Source organism: Oryctolagus cuniculus, chromosome 18 (assembly GCF_964237555.1).
Source record: "Oryctolagus cuniculus chromosome 18, mOryCun1.1, whole genome shotgun sequence".
NCBI lineage: Eukaryota > Metazoa > Chordata > Mammalia > Lagomorpha > Leporidae > Oryctolagus > Oryctolagus cuniculus.
Genome location: NC_091449.1, coordinates 56,663,943 through 56,682,093, shown reverse-complemented (window position 1 = coordinate 56,682,093; position 18,151 = coordinate 56,663,943). Strand labels below are relative to the sequence as shown.

Sequence of the window (18,151 nt, the reverse complement as noted above, 5' to 3'; positions counted from 1 at the left end):
TTTTCATTAAATTGCTCAGTTTGTCAAAACTAATACAAATGACACACCTCCTGTCACCTATTGGTCAATAAATACTATACTGGAAAGAGCTAGATGTGTAGGATACCGACAAGAAAATATGGCTTTCTCATTTAGAGCTTGATTAGCTAGGTGCAAAGTTAACCAAAAACTGGACAGCAACATCAGAAGAGCACATAGGATCCTGTGCATTCTGACAACAAACACATCTGATAAATAGAATTTTGCAGTAGTGATGAGGGTAAATGCTAGTTTGAGTATCTGCAAGCTTGAGTATCTGCAAGCTTTAATGTTACGTGAGTAAATACAATTTTTGTGAATGACAGAATTGTGATTCTGATAAGTAAGAAAGGAAGTGCTGAATTTTACTTGGAGGGTATATAGTATTTTGTTTTACTAAATATGACAGTTCCTTTAATGCCATTTCCTTTTTTAGTGGAAAAATTTGCTCTTCAAATTGTTTACTGTTGGGAGTATTTGAGCTTTTCTTCTTCATATCCCAGGGCAAGGATCCAATAAGAGATTGGTAAGCTCAAAAGTCATTTGTCCTGAGAATCAGTTGGGTTTGAAAACTTAGCCACATTTTCCCCTTTGTTCTCTGTGCAGATAGCTGATTTGGCCAATGAAGATACCCCTCAGCTGTATGTGGCCTGTGGTAGGGGACCCCGGTCATCTCTGAGAGTTTTAAGGCATGGACTGGAGGTAAGATTAGAGTTCTTGAGTTTGGAGGGAAGCACTGACATAGCAGTTTCTGGCTTTCCTCTGATGAGTAAATAAATAGTTCATGAGAAATGGACTTAGGCATTTGGCCTATTAGGAAACTGGTTAGGGTGCCCCATCCAACATGAGAGTGCCTGGGTTCAACTCTTGGCTCCTGCTCCTGATTCCAGCTTCCTGCTGGTGCAGACCCTGGGAAGCAACAGTTATGGTTTCCAGTGAGGTGTTCCCAGTTCCCAAACTCTTGGAGGTCATTTGGAGGGTAATTCAGGGCCAGTGGATGGGGGAGTATATGTACTCTCTGTCTCTGCCCCTTGTCATAACTGGATATAACAATTTAAAAAAGATTTATTTATTTGAAAGGCAGAGAGAGAGAGAGAGGTCTTTCATCCACTGGTTTACTTACTCCCCAAATGGCTGCAACGACTGGAGCTGGGCCATTCCAAAGCCACGAGCCAGGAGCTTTTCCTGGGTCTCCTGTGTGGGTTCCAGGGCCCCTAGGACTTGGGCCATCTTCTGCTTTCCCAGGCCGTAGCAGAAATCTGGATTGGAAATGGAGCAACTGGGACTAGACCCGGCGCCCATATGGGATGCCAGCACTGCAGGCAGTGGAATTATCTGTTACACCACGTTGCCGGCCCCCTGGATAAAAAATTTTTTTAAATTAATTTAACTTCAGAAAAGTTTGAAATCCTTGCATGGTTTTTTTCATAATATGCATTTTTTTCTTGAAATTTTAAAAGACCCCCTTATATGCGTGGATTTCAAAATTGTTTTACACCATTAATTCCATTTTCCATGAACTTTTTGAAGTGTGTGTGTGTGTGTGTGTGTGTGTTTTAAGATTTATTTGTTTGAATGCCATACTTACAGAAAGAAGGAGACAGGAATCTGCTGGTTTGCTCCCCTGATAGCTGTGACAGCCAGGGCTGAAGCAGGCCAAAACCAGGAGTCGGTAGCTTCATCTGGATCTTCCACTTGGGTGTCAGGGGCCCAGACACTTTGGCCATTATCTGCTGCTTTTCCCAGGCCATTAGCAGGGAGCTGGATTAGAAGCAGAGCAGCCAGACATGCACCAACACCCATGAGATGCCAGCTTTGCAGACAGCTGCCTAACCTGCTCTGCTGCAACGTAGGCTCCTTTGGTGTATCCTTGTATTTAATGTTTCAAAGGCATTTTGTTCCCTGTTTTCTCAGTAGAGTTTAGATTTCCTTTACGTGATAGTTTAAGGCTCACTAGCCAGTGGCACAGAGCCTAGGAAATCTGTATGGAACATTTCACTGTTTTAGCTTGTAGTCTTCATTCAGAATTTTCAGATACTATATTAGCAACTAACACAGTAATACTTTGCAGTTTTCATCCACTAAATTCATACCTTATTATTACATGCTCTTCAGTTGCTTCAAAAAAATTTTTTTTGAAGTTTTGTGTATTTAAAAAGCAGAGCAACAGAAACATTCAGAGAAAGAGAGCTCCTCCGTCTGCTGGTTCTTTCCCTGAGTGACCACAGTAGCTGGGGAAGGTCACATCCAGAAGCCAGAACTCCTTCCAGGTTCCCTGTGTGTCAGGGGCCCAAGTATTTAGGTCATCTTTTGCTGCCTTCACAGGCACATTAGCATGGAGTTGAATTGGAGGTGACGCGGCCTGGACTGGAATTCACACCATATGGGGTGCTGGCATCTCAAGCTGCAGCTCAGACTGCTGTACGACAATGCCAGCCCCAGTTGCCTCATTTGTAATGTGTCTGCAGTGTTTCATCAAAGTGCATACATCATGAAGTATTTGGTGAATCCTTTTTTTGTGGTTCTAGTGTTAATGCTTCTAGCCAAACCCTGATTTTGATCTTGTTAGGAGCACATTAAAGCTGCAGTTTGTTCTCAGGGTTTGATTTTGGCATGGTACAGTTCTTGCAAGGCCTGCTTCCTGGTTTTGTGTTTTTGTTTTTTTGTTTGTTTGTTTGTTTTTGTTTTTGACAGGCAGAGTGGACAGTGAGAGACAGAGACAAAGGTCTTCCTTTGCCATTGGTTCACCCTCCAATGGTCGCAGCTGGCGCATTGCGCTGATCCGAAGTCAGGAGCCAGGTGCTTCTCCTGGTCTCCCATGCAGGTGCAGGGCCCAAGGATTTGGGCCATCCTCCAATGCACTCCCGGGCCATCGCAGAGAGCTGGACTGGAAGAAGGGCAACTGGGACAGAATCTGGCGTCCCGACCGGGACTAGAACCTGGGGTGCTGGCGCCGCAGGCGGAGGATTAGCCTATTGAGCCGCAGCGCCTGCCCCTGCTTCCTTTTATTTATTTATTTTTTATAATTTCTTATTGAAATAAAGCCAAGATAATGTTGGTTTTGAATTCTGACTTTACCATTTAATGGCAGTTACTAGGCTTTGATTCTTTTTATTTATTTATTTTTTATAATTTCTTATTGAAATAAAGCCAAGATAATGTTGGTTTTGAATTCTGACTTTACCATTTAATGGCAGTTACTAGGCTTTGATTCTTCTGTATTGTTGGCTTAATGATACCTGCCTTAAAGGACTGTGTGGAATTTAATGAATTGATGTATATGAAGTACTTAAGAATAAGATGTACTCTTTTGTACTATTCAGTAAGTGTTATGTCAAGGAACTTGATAACTTCTTTCTTTCTTTCTTTCTTTTTTTTTAAGATTTATTTATTTGAAAGGTGAATCTACAGAGAGAGATATCTTCCATCTGTTTTGCTTCACAAATGGCCACAATGGCCAGGACTGTGCCAGGCTGAAGCCAGGATCCTGGAGCCTCTTCTGAGTCTCCCACATGGGTGCGGGGGCCCAAGCACTTGGTCCATTCTTCGCTGCTTTCCCAGGCATATTAGTAGGAAGCTGTATTGGAAATGGAGCTGTCAGTTCTCAAACGGGTGCCCTTATAATGCCAGCATTACAGGCCATGGCTTAACCCACTGTGCCACAACACTGGCCCCTCTGCAGTCCATTTTGATCACTTAGCTGACTGCTCAGTGAGCGTCCACAAAAGAAGGTGTCCATGCTTTAACAAAGTTTTATGATAGTATAAAAGATCTCATTAAGAGTTAAGATTCTTTAAGAATTAAGAGTGCCTGCGTTCAAGTCCTGGCTTTGCTTCCAATTCCAGCTTCCTTCTAATAAATACCTTGGGAGGCAGCAGATGATATCTTAAGTAACTTTATCCATGCCACTCATATCAGAGAAATGGATTGAATTCTGAACTTGGTTTTGGCTTGGGCCAGGCCTAGCTATTGCAGGCATTTGAGGAGTGAACCAGCCAATAGAAAGTAATTTTCTTTGTGCCTCATTCTCTGTGTCTCTCTGCCTCCCCTCTTTTAACACTGTTCCTCAACACATCTTTGTTACTTTTAAGTTTAACATTACTTTGTTCCTAGATATCTTCTTGTTGTACTTTGTTTTTTGGGTATTTTATGGTCTCAGTGAGCAGGGTGATGGTCACTTTTACATTTGGTGTCAGTTGTAGCATATTTGACACTTCTATTTTATTGATGAAGTTCTTAGGTTTCCTGCTACTGTTACATGAGTTAACTTAAGAGAAGAGTAGTTCCATCTTTAGTATTCCTTAACTTAGCCTATGTAATTTGGTTAAACAGTACAACATAGTAAACTAATTTATTATTTCTAGATTGTTAAAAAATATTTAGTAAACTTTTTATTTTAGAATGGTTGTATAAATTTTAGTTATTCAAGAGCAAGAGTGAGCTCCCAACCATGGGCCACTCCCCAAGTGCCTGCAATGACAAGACTCTAGCAGGAGCCAGAAATTTAATTTTTTATTTTTTAATTTCATTTATTTATTTTTTTGACAGGCAGAGTTAGAGAGAGACAGAAAGGTCTTCCTTTTTCCGTTGGTTTACCCCTCAATGGCTGCTGCTGCTGCCGGCGCACTGCGCTGATCCGAAGCCAGGAGCCAGGTGCTTCCTCCTAGTCTCCCATGTGGGCCACAGCAGAGAGCTGGACTGGAAGAGGAGCAACCGGGACTAGAACCTAGCCTAGTGAGCTTCCTGCTGATGTGTACACTGGGAGGCAGTAAGTGATGGCCCAAGTGGTTGGGTCTCTGCCACCCACATGATATTCCTAGATTAAATTTCTGGCTCCTGGCTGTGCCGTGGCTGAAATCAGAAGCAGAGCCAGGACTTAAATCCAAGTTATTTATTTATTTATTTATTTTTTAAGATTTACTTCTTATGGCTGGCGCTGTGGCTCACTAGGCTAATCCTCCGCCTGCAGTGCTGGTACTCTGGGTTCTAGTCCCAGTTGGGGCACTGGTTCTGTCCCGGTTGCTCCTCTTCCAGTCCAGCTCTCTGCTGTGGCCCAGGAAGGCAGTGGAGGATGGCCCAAGTGCTTGGACCCTATACCCGCATGGGAGACCAGTAGGAAGCACCTGGCTCCTGCCTTCGGTTCGGCCAGCCGTAGTGGCCATTTGGGGGGTGAACCAACGGAAGGAAGACCTTTCTCTCTCTCTCTTCTCTCACTGTCTAACCCTGCTTGTCAAAAAAAAAAAAAAAAAAAAGATTTACTTTTTATTTGAAAGGCAGAGTTAGAGAGGTAGTCAGAGAGAGGTCTTCCATCCACTGGTTTGCTCCCCAAAGCCAGGAGCCAGGAACTTCTTCTGGGTCCCCCACACAGGCGCAGGGGCTCAACTTTTGCTTTCCCAGGCCATAGCAGAGAGCTGGATTCAAAGTGGAACAGCGGGGACTCAAACCTGTGCCCATATGGAATGTTGGCCCTACAGGTGGTGGCTTTATGTACTTGTAACCCCACAGCATTGGCCCCCAAGTTACGTTTTATCTGTTGGTCGATCAGTTGTCCCTAGAACAGTTCTATATTTACAGAAAAATTACAGAGATAGTACACAGAGTTTTCGTATATCTCACAGCTGGTTTCTCCCTCTAGATCATTTTGAATTCATGTTAGGTGTTTCTTTGACTCTTAAGTTGGAGAACCTGTGGAATATTAAGACAATTATTAACTTTCTCTTTAAGTAGCATAAACATCTAACAGCAAACACAAAGCAGTTGATTTAATGAGTGCTTATGCAAGGGATAGATGACTGCCAGTCAGGAGGGTGTGGGAGTATTTATTTGTGGCATTTGGAGATGGAATTTGGCCCCATGTTAGCTGTGATGGTAAATATTAGGATGCTATTTTAGATGGCCTATTTGAATTTCAATTTCAGTGATTACTTGACTTCCTGAAGAGGATGCAATTGTGCCCTCCCCAAATGAAGCATATGATTTTAGCTGTAATAACTGTATCCTTCCAGACATGCCATAACTTTTTGCTGAAATCTGTCACGAGGATTGCCTTTTGGGGTTTTTGATTGGTGTTTCACTAGATAGTTCCATCTTTTTGATTATAGCATATAATGTGAATGGTTTATTTGGGACCTTATTTTTCTAGTGTAGTTCTAAGCAAGTAGCTGAGTTCAATTCTCACTGATGTGTGGCTCTCCTCTCCTATCAGGTGTCAGAAATGGCTGTTTCTGAGCTACCCGGTAACCCCAATGCTGTCTGGACAGTGCGTCGGCACATAGAAGGTAAATAGCCTTTTCTTAGTAGTTATAATGAGGGTCTGGGTGCCATTGACATAGAGGACTCAAGAGACTGCATTCATAATGTTTCCTTTTCTTTTTTATAAAGATTGATTATTTTTATTTATTTGAAATGCAGTTACAGAGGGAGGTGGAGAGAGAGAGAGGTCTTCCATCCACTGATTCACTCTCCAAATGGCCACAATGACCAAAACTGAACCGATTCAAAGTCAGGAGCCAGGAACTTCTTCCAGGTCTCCCACGTGGGTACAGGTCCCCAAAGACTTGGGCCATTTTCTACTGCTTTCCCAGCCTATAGCAGAGAGCTGGGTTGGAAGTGGAGCAGCCGGGACTCAAAACCGGCACCCATATGGGATGCCGGCACTACAGGCTGGGGATTTAATCAGCTGCGCCACAGTGCCAGCCCCCTATAATATTTCTGTATCACTTCATCTGACACCAGAAACTTTATCTGGCCTAACAGCACAGTTTTAAGGCTTTCAGGATGCCTTCACCTGATGCTTTCTGCGCAGGTGAATAAGGAGAGCATCGAGTAGCTGTTCTTATTTCGGTGCAAACATTTCAGTACTTTAGAGCTATTAGGTGTGATATTCTTTGAGTTTTTGTTCATAAAGACACTGATTCCATCTGTGTAAGAGGTATGACATGAGGGAAAGTTGTTTCTTTTTCCTTTTTCTTTAACTGTTCTCTCATTGTGCTAAAACCACAGTGAAATTCAGATTTGCTGATGCTCATTAGTCAGCTGTTCTTATTAACAAAAGCAGATTGATTAAATGAGATCATTTTAGGGTGCGTGGCAAAGGGAGTGGGAGTCTGAGTTCCTCAATAAAAAGTTACCTGAAAGCACTGCAAGAGCAGGGGAAGTCTTGTGACAGTTGGATTTATTTTGTAGAAATAAATTCACTCCTCCTTTTCCCTTTGATTCACTGTGGGGTTATAGGTCTTTTCTGATCCTAGAACTCAATTTACTTGTTCCTGAGGAATGTGTGCCTAGTGAATAATATCACCCTGTCTGGTAGACAAAGCTTTTTCAAGAAAATAGCTTTGATTCTGCCTGAAACTTGGATGTTCTAGTTGTGTGGAACAAATTTAAGGGTGTTGGGAAATGTGTAGGAGGAAAACCTCTTTCCATTAGTAGATTATTGCACATTTTTGTGAATTTTGTTTTCATTGTAAGCATCAGTGACATAAAAGTTCTGTAGAAAGATGGGGAAAGTGAATAGCAAATTGGTAGTTTCATTTTAGCTGAGTAGATACTTATTAGGTATTTGGTTTTAATGTTGACATAGAGAAGGTGATCAGTGTTGGTATTCACTTTTGGCTTGCTAGCTTATTGATAGATTATTGCTTTTAGAAACATTGCCTGGATGGTTTAAACTAGAAGCATGCTTTGAAATAACCTAGTTTGCCCTTTTTTTTCCTCTTAACGTTTTTAGATAAACTTTTTGTTTTAAAACAGATTTAGGTTTACAGAAGTTAACCCCTCATTTTTATGAAAAGGACGAAAATAAAGCGTTGACTCTTTCAAGATAACACCTCTAGATAATAGGGACGCAAAATTCTGTCTCCTGAAATCCAATGTAATGTTTATTTTGATAGACATTGCTATAGGGTTTTGTGGGTGTTGGCTGGTTATTTTCAGGATAAATTCTGTACCTCCATCCTATAGTCATTTGAGTATACATGTGGACTCAGAGTAAAAAACACAGAACTTCTGTGTCAATGTACTTGCCTACTAAAAACAAAGACACGCATACAAAACTATTGTTTTAGTGTGATAAAAGGCACAAGCAGTTGCTGGGAGGGGCTGGAGCACAGTGAATGGTCCTGTGTTTGAGGATTAGGGCAGACTCTTTAGAGAAATGTTTGCTCACTTGATGATAAGCAGTATGCTACAGGACAGAACCTACAGCTGAAAAGTTTTCTGTTAAATAGTAAAGTCCAAGAAAGAACTGTATCCAGATAAATTTTAATCTTAGATACCGTTATCTGGTAAATCATTCACAAAAACAGGCCAGTTTCTTTTTGTACGTTTTCTTTCCAGATATTCTAAGTTACTGATGAGTGAACATTCCTCTGTCCACCCGTGCTGCAGTCTTCTAGGCAAATACTAACCTTGGCTGGTACTTGGTGATGCATACTACCAATACCAAGCCTTTTTTTCTCTTCCACAGGTGGCTGGTGAAGGTGCTGATCACCACAGGTGTGTACCTACTGCTAGGATCTACTGTGGGGTCTTAGAGTTATCCAGGGAGAGGGACCTAGACAAAATATTGAGGCTGCCCTAAGGGCATCTTTCAGAGGGTAACTTTGCAATTGGATGCTGTTGTGGTGCACATCCATCTGGTCAGAGGCAAGAATCAGTGTCTCCATTTTGTCCCACAGAACTTGGAAAATATGACTAGGTTATCTTTGACTAAACTTGAGAGAGTCTGTAGCCAGAAAACCTTAGTTTCCTACTATCCTTTAGAGTTGTACATTCCAGGTGTGCTGACTGAAAGATAAGGACCTAGACAAAGCACTTGAGTATATTCAGGAAAGTGCTAAGGCACAATAAGCACTAGGTCTTCCGAATGTGAAATGAGAATAAGGTACAGGATGGTGGCTCACTGTACCCTTTGGAATGAGTTGCTTATTGAACTCCGAGGTTAAGGGAAACTGCTATGGCAGTGCTCAGATAGAAGTCTAGTAACTGTGGCCTAACAATGACTTCTCATGCCCTAGTTGCTTCTCCTCTGAGAACTTGAGACTTGCAGTCCCTACGAAAAGACTGTGGGTATTTATACTTCTTAAGTCAGTGACTTCATTTCAAGCTTGGTTTTCTTATCCAACTTTCAACGTATGATCTCCTAGGGTGGAAAGAGTAGAATTTAGAGTGTGTTGTTGACAGAGTGATGGTTGATAATTTGAGCGAATTTGATGGAAAGCAGTTTTCAGACGTGAGTGGCTGCTTTATCACTCATTGATTTGCCCAATTTATTTCAGTCCATCTTTTATATATCAGCAGTCTGGGGCTTTGGGAAATTATATGGTGTTTGTATAACAAAATAAAGCAACTTTTGTTACTTTTGAAGATTAGCAATTTCTGGTTCAAAAGCTGAGCATTAGAGTAAAGCTTTTGAGTTTGTGTCATGTGGAGCTGGATTTTTTCTTTTTTTAAATATTTACTTGAGAGGCAGTTGCAAAGAGAAGAAGAGAGAGATGTCTTCCATCCGCTGGTTCACTCCCCATATGGCCCTAGTGGCTGGATCTGCGCCAGTCTGAAGTCAGAAGCCAAGAGCTTTTCTGGGTCTCCCATGTGGGTGCGGGGGCCCAAGAGCTTGTGCCATCTTCTACTGCTCTCTCAGGCTATAGCAGAGAGCTGGATCAGAAGTGAAGCAGCTGGGACTTGACATGGTGCCCATATGGGATGCCAGCACTGCAGGCGGCTGCTTTAAAACCTGCTATGCCACAGTGCCAGCCCTGGATTTTGTTTTTTTAATTTTATTTATTTGAAAGGTAGAGTTACAGAAGTTGGGGGAGACCGATCTTTCATCCTCTAGTTAACTCCCCACATGGCCACAGTAGCCAAGCTGGGCCAAGCTGGGCCAAGCTGAACCGAAAGCTTCTTCTGGGTTTCCTATGTGAGTGTAGAGGCCCAAGCCATCTTCACCTGCTTTTCTAGGTTTGTTAGCAAGGACCAAGATTGGAAGTGGAGCAGCTAGGACTTGAACCAAGCACCCTTATAGAAAGCTGGCATTGCAGGTGGCAGCTTAACCCACTGTACTGCAACACTGATCCTGGGTTTTGGTTTTGAGTTATTCAGACATGCATTTGAAGGACAACCAAGTCCTTACTCATGATAGTGAGCAGTGCTTAAGTCTACAAAGCTGTTTTATAAGATGTCCTCAAAGAATGTGTATGTCTTCACAGTTAAAATAATTAAGCACAAAACATCTTGTCCATTAATTCCTTAATTCTTTACTCTCTGGATTCCTCACTCATTGGGATAGATCTTTAATCCTAGGTTTTCAGCCACAAAAGTATATAGTTACATTGTTAACTGAAACAAAAGCTTCACAAAACAATACTTAACTGTATGTGAAGCAGTTTCATAAATTACTTTTATCATTAGTACTGATGACAACCTTCCAAATTGCTTTTTTTGTTTTTTTTTAAGATTTATTTATTTATTTCAAAGTCAGAGTTACACAGAGGAGAGGCAGAGAGAGGTCTTATATCCACTGGTTTACTCCCCAATTGGCTGCAGTGGCTGGAGCTGCACTGATCCGGATCCAGAAGCCAAGAGCTTCTTCTGGGGTTTTCATGTGGGTGCAGGGGCCCAAGGACATGGGCCATCTTCTGCTTTCCAGGCCATAAAGAGAGCTGGATCAAAAGTGGAGCAGCTGGGATTTGAACCGGCGCCCATATGAAATGCTGGCAATGCTGGAGGCAAATTTACCTGCTATGCCACAGTGCCAGCCCCCCAAATTGCTTTTATATCCTGCTAGTAAGAATGCTGCTAGAGGTGACACCAATGATGCATCTTAACTTAAGCTCCTGTGAAGAATACTGATTCTGCTGAGCTAATCTAGCAACTTTAGTTCACCTAGACTTCATTTGGAGCTGTCAGTACCAGAGTGTCTTTTTGGAGGTTTGGATCAGGAGTTGATACTGAATGAACTCTGACAAGGGTTCAGGCACAAAAGATCCTGTGGCTGCTACTGCTATAAGTGAGATTAGCCACTATAATTTATTTATTTATTTATTTGACAGGTGGAGTGGACAGTGAGAGAGAGACAGAGAGAAAGGTCTTCTTTTTGCCGTTGGTTCACCCTCCAATGGCCGCCACGGCCAGCGCGCTGCGGCCAGCGCACTGCGCTGATCCGAAGCCAGGAGCCAGGTGCTTCTCCTGGTCTCCCATGGGGTGCAGGGCCCAAGGACTTGGGCCATCCTCCACTGCACTCCCTGGCCACAGCAGAGAGCTGGCCTGGAAGAGGGGCAACCGGGACAGAATCCGGTGCCCTGACCGGGACTAGAACCCCGTGTGCCAGTGCCGCAAGGCGGAGGATTAGCCTAGTGAGCCGCGGCGCCGGCCTGCCACTATAATTTATTACCTTTTCTTGTTATTTTCTCCCTTATTTACCTGGCTTCTTATTAAGGGGCTTAAAAAGGGGGAGAAGATTAAAGATTCAGATATAAAGCAGGAAAATCTCAACTCTTTAAAAATAAAAATGCCTTTATTCATTGTTTGTGAAGCTTTTATATTAAACATTGTGCTGCTTGTGGGAGACATACACACAAGCTATTTTAGAGTGGGATATATGGGAAACAGATGGCCTTTAACTATGGAATCTGCAGGAGAAACATGGAATTACCTGTATACCTCCGGTCACCTGACTTTAGGAAGCTCATTATTGTTTGTTAATACAACTGCATTTCATTATAGACAGCAAATCCTAGTAGAATTGTTCATGACCATGGGATTGTTGTATTTTTAAATAGTGAAAAGTCAGAGAGGTCAAGGACTGACAGCATAAACAACTCCCTCTCAGGTGCTCCACACTTCCTCCTTGTCTGGTGTTCTTAGTATCATTCCCATTGGAAATAGTTTCCAACCCTAGAATGACTTAGTCACTTCAAAGATTAAGCTATGTTTTATTCATTGTGTTCCTGTATTAACTGCTTTAAAAAATTAGTTTATTTGCAAATCAGAGTTACAGAGAGAAATCTTCCATGTGCTGATTCACTCCCCAGATGGCTGCATTGGCCAGGGCTGACACAGGCAGAAGCCAGGGACTTCATCTGCGTCTCCCGTGTTGTTGGTGGCAAGGACCCTAACATGCTTGGAGTGTCTTCTGCTTTTCTCAGTCTATTAGCAGGGAGCTGGATTGGAAGTGGAGCAGCCATAATGTGAACCAGTGCCTATACAGATGCTGGTATTGTGGGCAGTGATTTTACCCTTTATGCCACATTGCTAGCCCTCTATGTAAGCTTAAAGAAGTGGGCTGACGCTGTGGTGTAACAGGTAAAGCCTCTGCCTGCAGTGCTGGCATCCCTGTAGGCACCAGTTTGAGTCCTGGCTGTTCCACTTCTGATCCAGCTCTGCTATGGCCTGGGAAAGCAGTAGAGAATGGCCGAAGTTCTTGGGCTCCTGGACCCATGTGGGAGACCCGGAAGAAGCTCCTGGCTTCAGATTGGTGTAGCTCCTGGTCATCAGAGCCAGTTGGGGAGTGAACCAGCAGATGGAAGACATTTCTCTCTCTCTCTCTCTCTCTGTGTAACTCTTGACTTCCAAATAAATGTATAAATCTTAAAAAAAAAATAAAGTAATTAGGGTTCCTTCCTAGTTTTAATGAGTATCTTCTTTATGGGTTATTATTGGCAATTTGCATAATAAACAAGTTCTAATTCACTTTTTCTATATATATAAATATCGTAGTATTCAAAATATCTTCCTTCTTCTGATTCCCTTGCTTTGTCCTTTCTTGTTTCTCCAGCAAATGTATCAGAATACTAGTTTTCATATGTTCTTAAGTGTCCTTAGGCATCAGAGGAAGCAAGTATCTTTGTAGGCTGGTATGACTGTCCATATCTTCAGAATCATGCTGTGTTCTGTGGTGTGTGGTGACTACACAGAGAAGTACCTTGGAAAATTTCTGAAGAGAGAGCTGTTAGTATCTCATTTGGCTTTTAATCCTAATGAGTTGTTAGCTGACCAAATTTTTTCTTTGCTTTTTCAGATGAGTTTGATGCTTACATCATTGTGTCTTTCGTGAATGCCACTCTTGTGCTATCCATTGGAGAGACTGTGGAAGAAGTGACTGATTCGGGATTTCTGGGCACCACCCCAACCTTGTCCTGCTCCTTACTGGGAGATGATGCCCTGGTGCAGGTGAGGAGTCTCAGGGCTTACTTCCTACTTAGCTTGTGTTGTCCTTTCTTTGCCTTCATTGGCTATAGGCTGCTGTGTTCCTGTCTCTCTTCACTCTCACCTTTGTTAACATAGAGAACTGGCCTAAGAATTAGTTCTTTCAGATTTTGTTTTAAAAGATTCATTTTATTTATTTGAAAGTGTTACAGAGGGAAGTAGAGCCAGAGAGAGAGAGAGAAAAAGATTTTCCATTCGCTGGTTCACTTCCCGAATGACTTCAGTGTCCAGAACTGAGCTGATCCAAAGCCAGGAGCCAGCACTCTTGCTTTACTAGGCCAAAGCAGAGAGCTGGATCCGAAGTGGAGCAGCAGAGACTCAAAGCAGTGCCCGTGTGGGATGCTGGCACTGCAAGCTAGGGCTTTAAACCACTGCACCCCATCACCGGCCCTTATTTTATTTTATTTTATTTTATTTAAAGATTGATTTATTTGGGCCTGGTGCTGTGGCATAGTGGGTAAAAGCCACCACCTGCAGTGTTGGCATCCCATATTGGCGCCAATTCAAGTCCCAGCTGCTCCACTTCAGGTCCAGCTCTCTGCTGTGGCCTGGGAATGCAGTAGGAGATGGCCCATGTCCTTGTGCCCCTGCACCTGCATGGGCCAGAATCTCCTGGCTTCTGGTTTCAGATCGGCACAGCTCTGGCCATTGCGGCCAATTCGGGAGTAAACCAGGCGGATGGAAGACCTCTCTCTTCCTCTCCTCTCTGTGTAACTCTGGCTTTCAAATAAATAAATAAATCTTTTTTTTTTTTTTTTTTTTTTAATTTATTTACTTCATTGGCAGAGTTACAGACAAAGAAAGGGAGAGAGAGAGAGATCTTCCATCTACTGTTCGCTCCCCAAATGGCTGCAGTGCCCAGATCTGGGCCAATCCCAAGCCTAGAGCCAGGAGGCCCAGAGCTGCCTCAGGGTCTCCTGTGCAGGTGCAGAGGCCCAAGCACTTGGCCCTTCTTTATTGCTTTCCCAGGCCATAAGCAGAGAGCCTGATCAGAAAAAGATCAGCTGGGACTTGAGCTCTTGCCCATATGGGATGTCAGTGCTGCAAGTGGATGCGTAAACTACTACGCCACAGCGCCGACCCCAGTTCTTTCAGATTTTAAATAATTCAGCTTTTTGGCTGGCACCGCAGCTCAATAAGCTAATCCTCCGCCTGCCTGCAGCGCTGGCACACCGGGTTCTAGTCCCGGTCGGGGCGCTGGATTCTGTCCCGTTTGCCCCTCTTCCAGGCCAGCTCTCTGCTGTGGCCACGGAGTGCAGTGGAGGATGGCCCAAGTGCTTGGGCCCTGCACCCCATGGGAGACCAGGAGAAGCACCTGGCTCCTGCCATCGGATCAATGCGGTGCGCCGGCCGCAGCGGCCATTGGAGGGTGAACCAACGGCAAAGGAAGACCTTTGTCTCTCTCTCTCTCTCACTGTCCACTCTGCCTGTCAAAAAAAAATAATAATAATCCAGTTTTAGAATTTTGGTGCATGACATCCTTTCTGCCATTTCTATGTTACTGACACATACCATAAATGCTTTCATTTTTATCAAAGAGGGTTTTTTTTTTTTTTAAAGAAACTGTTCTCTTTTTTTTTTAAGATTTTATTTATTTGAGTGGTAGAGTTACAGATAGTGAAAGGGAGAGACAGAAAAAGTCTTTCATCCGCTGATTCATTCCTCAAAACAGCTGCAGCAGTCAGAGATGGGCCGACCTGAAACTAGGAACTTCTTTCAGGTCTCCCACGTAGGTGCAGGGGCCCAAGGCTTGTGCCAAATTGAACTGCTTTTCCAGGTTATAGCAGAGAGCTGGATTGAAAGAGGAGCAGCTGGGATTAGAACCAGTGCTCATATGGGATGCTGGTGCTGGAGGTGGAGAATCAACCTACTGCACCACAGCACTAGCCCCAATAGTTTTTTTTCTAATACATTATTTTTCATCTTCCTTTCTTTTTTGAAACAGAGTTAGAGAAATTTTCCATATGCTGGTTTACTCCCCAAATGGCTGCAATGGTTGGTGCTGGTCCAGGCCAAAGCCAGGAACCTGGAACTATATCTGGGCCCCTTATGTGGTGGGTGCCAGGCTCTTGGCATCTTCCACCACCTTCCTTGGTGCTTTTGTAGTTTACTCTTCATGGGCTTCACATTCAATGTCTTAACATCTCCTTTGGGTAAGGATGGGGTATCAGATCTGATAGGTGTTGCAGGTTGTTGTCAGTGATGAGTGTTTTTGCCTCTAGGTGTACCCAGATGGCATTCGGCACATACGGGCAGACAAGAGAGTCAACGAGTGGAAGACTCCTGGAAAGAAGACAATTGTGAAGTGTGCGGTGAACCAGCGACAAGTGGTGATTGCCCTGACAGGAGGAGAGCTGGTCTATTTTGAGATGGATCCTGTATGTTATTTTTATCATCCACTGTGGGAGTTGTAGTCCAGGCATCTATATTATATTCACAAAAAGTATTGAGGAGTGAAAGTGTCCATTAGCAAACCAGGCATTTTTATAGAAAAGAGGAAAGAATAAGGTGATACCTAATTCTAATTAGAATTAGAAATATCTTCTTAGCAATGAGACAGTTGTCTTAATGCAGTTCGCACTCTACTTTTCCAACTGAAGTTTGGCATAGATTTGTGTCTGCAATCTGAATTTGTGTCTGAGTTGTTCCTTTGCTCTTCTAATATGGAAGGATGGTAGATAACTCTGTCTCTCTCTCTCTCTTTTTTTTTTTTTTTTTTTTTTTTTTTTGCTCTTAGGAAATCTCCAACATAGCCAGTTTTCATAGTCTTAGTGTTTGTTACAGCTTTGTGTTTATCACATATGAATTCCTTTCGCTCAAGGTTTTCTCATGAATGAGCAGTTTTTGTTTCTTGACAGCTGGTTTGCTTAGAAAATTTGTGGTACATTGAACTTGTCAAAGGTCTCTTGATTGTCTTGTCAGTGGGAGAAAGTAATTTTGTTTATGGTTAGCTTATGAAGTTCAATCTTTGGCTCTTGGGTTGGGAAATTCTTGGATGTCTCTATTTAGAGTAATGAAAGAAAGCTGAAAGAAACCTTAAACAGTCTGCTTCCCTTCCTGTCTCCTGGGTGTAGGGTTTGTGGGTGAATTAGGGTATTTCTTTCGCCCTGTACTTTGTGACCTTTCCTTTCTCTAGTCAGGACAGCTGAATGAGTACACAGAACGGAAAGAGATGTCAGCAGATGTGGTGTGCATGAGTCTGGCCAATGTGCCTCCTGGAGAACAGCGGTCTCGTTTCCTGGCTGTGGGACTGGTAGACAATACTGTCCGAATTATCTCCCTGGACCCCTCGGTGAGTGATGCCCTTGTATTCAAGGATCTTCTGGTTTAACCCGAGTACCTGGCCTGTGCATGGTGTCTCTTGAGATTAGCAGGACTGGGCTCCACAGTCTATGTTGCTATGTCTATTGGTTACCATTGCAACATAGCCCAGGCATCCTCCGCTGTGGTTTGAGGATGCTCAACTGAGACTATGAGATATTTCTTTGGCATAAGCTTTGGTTTCCCTGTGTAGTTTTTTAAAAATCAGCAAAGAAGCTTAAAGAAACCAAACAGTTGCTTTCCCCTCTGGATATAGGATCTCGGGCTGAGTTGGGTATGTTTTATCCCTCTGTGTTTGCATAGGAGCAATTGACTTGCTCCAGGGCTTTTGATGGCTTTGAGGGAGGTGTCCTTTGCTTATTTACTCTTCCATTGTATGTTTTAACATAATAAGGCATGTTACTCTCAAAGCTTATGCCCAGATGTCCCCCCCCTTAGAAATCAGTCTTGGGGTTTTCTCTGCCCACTAGAGTACTTCAGTCCTAGAATTAGATTCCTCTTAGGGATGTCTTTCTAAAATTGATCATTTATTGTGATTTTTATGATTTTCTCTCCCTTCCCGCCCCAGGACTGTTTGCAACCTCTGAGCATGCAGGCTCTCCCAGCCCAGCCTGAGTCCTTGTGTATTGTGGAAATGGGGGGAACGGAGAAGCAGGATGAGCTGGGTGAGAGGGGCTCTATTGGATTCCTATACTTGAATATTGGGCTACAGGTAAGAAATCCAGAAACTCACATTGTTGGTATCAGCCTGTCTGTAGGTTCCTTGTACTCCATTGTCCTACACAGGCATTTTTGTGCACTTGGTATCAGAGACTCAGTGTAGGAAAATGAATGGCATTGCTCTCCATTCCACTTTTCTCAGCTCTTTAATTAGAACAAATGAAACCTGAGGAATATTTGGAGAGAGAAAAAGTATTTGTAGAGCGTTCACATCTGACAGCGCTTTGCAGTTGCTACGAAGCCATTGCATTCTCAAGGTCACCTGTGAGTCCCATAGTAGTCAGCTCTTGAAATGAATTACCTCACAGATCACAATTGGCTGCGTTAGTAAGGACCTATACGTGTTCCCTGTTGTCAAACTAGCCTGAGCTCTTCTTGCCAAAGAACAGCAGAAACCTAATGATCAGAGTCGAGGTTTTTGATAGCGTTTTTTATTTTCCTTAATGCTTATTTACTCAGCAATTTTATCTAGCCCAGGTACTTTCTGGTTTTTAATTTTACTTTCTAATCTAGAAATCCTCAAACATAGAAATTAGAGACACTAGGAGCCAGTGCTGTGGTGTACTAGGTTAATCCTCTGCTTGCAGTGCAGGCGTCCCATATGAGTGCTGGTTTGAGTCCTGGCAGCTCCTCTTCTAATCCAGCTCTTTGCTATGACCTGGGAAAGCAGTGGAGGATGGCCCAAGTGCTTGGGCCCCTATACCCATGTAGGAGACCCAGAAAAAGTTCCTGGCTCCTGGCTTTGGGTTGGCCCAGCTCTGGCCATTGCAGCCACTTGAGGAGTGAACCAGTGGATGGAAAACAAAGTCTTTAAAAAAATAAAACTAAAGATATTAATCTAATGAGCCTCCATGTACACAGTTTTAAAGGGAAAGTCAGGGAAAAAGAG

The 18,151-nt window shown here is 43.1% G+C and overlaps 1 protein-coding gene across 1 annotated transcript in view; it reads left to right on the top strand.

The window, feature by feature from the left end:
- Window positions 1-18,151, top strand: part of SF3B3 (splicing factor 3b subunit 3) — a 61,200-nt gene that overhangs the window by 24,252 nt on the left and 18,797 nt on the right. The window contains exons 10-15 of the mRNA XM_051847265.2: window positions 625-720; window positions 6,224-6,296; window positions 13,034-13,185; window positions 15,444-15,599; window positions 16,358-16,513; window positions 17,111-17,254. Of these exons, the coding sequence (XP_051703225.1) occupies window positions 625-720; window positions 6,224-6,296; window positions 13,034-13,185; window positions 15,444-15,599; window positions 16,358-16,513; window positions 17,111-17,254 (777 nt within the window). The remainder of the gene's footprint in view (window positions 1-624; window positions 721-6,223; window positions 6,297-13,033; window positions 13,186-15,443; window positions 15,600-16,357; window positions 16,514-17,110; window positions 17,255-18,151) is intronic.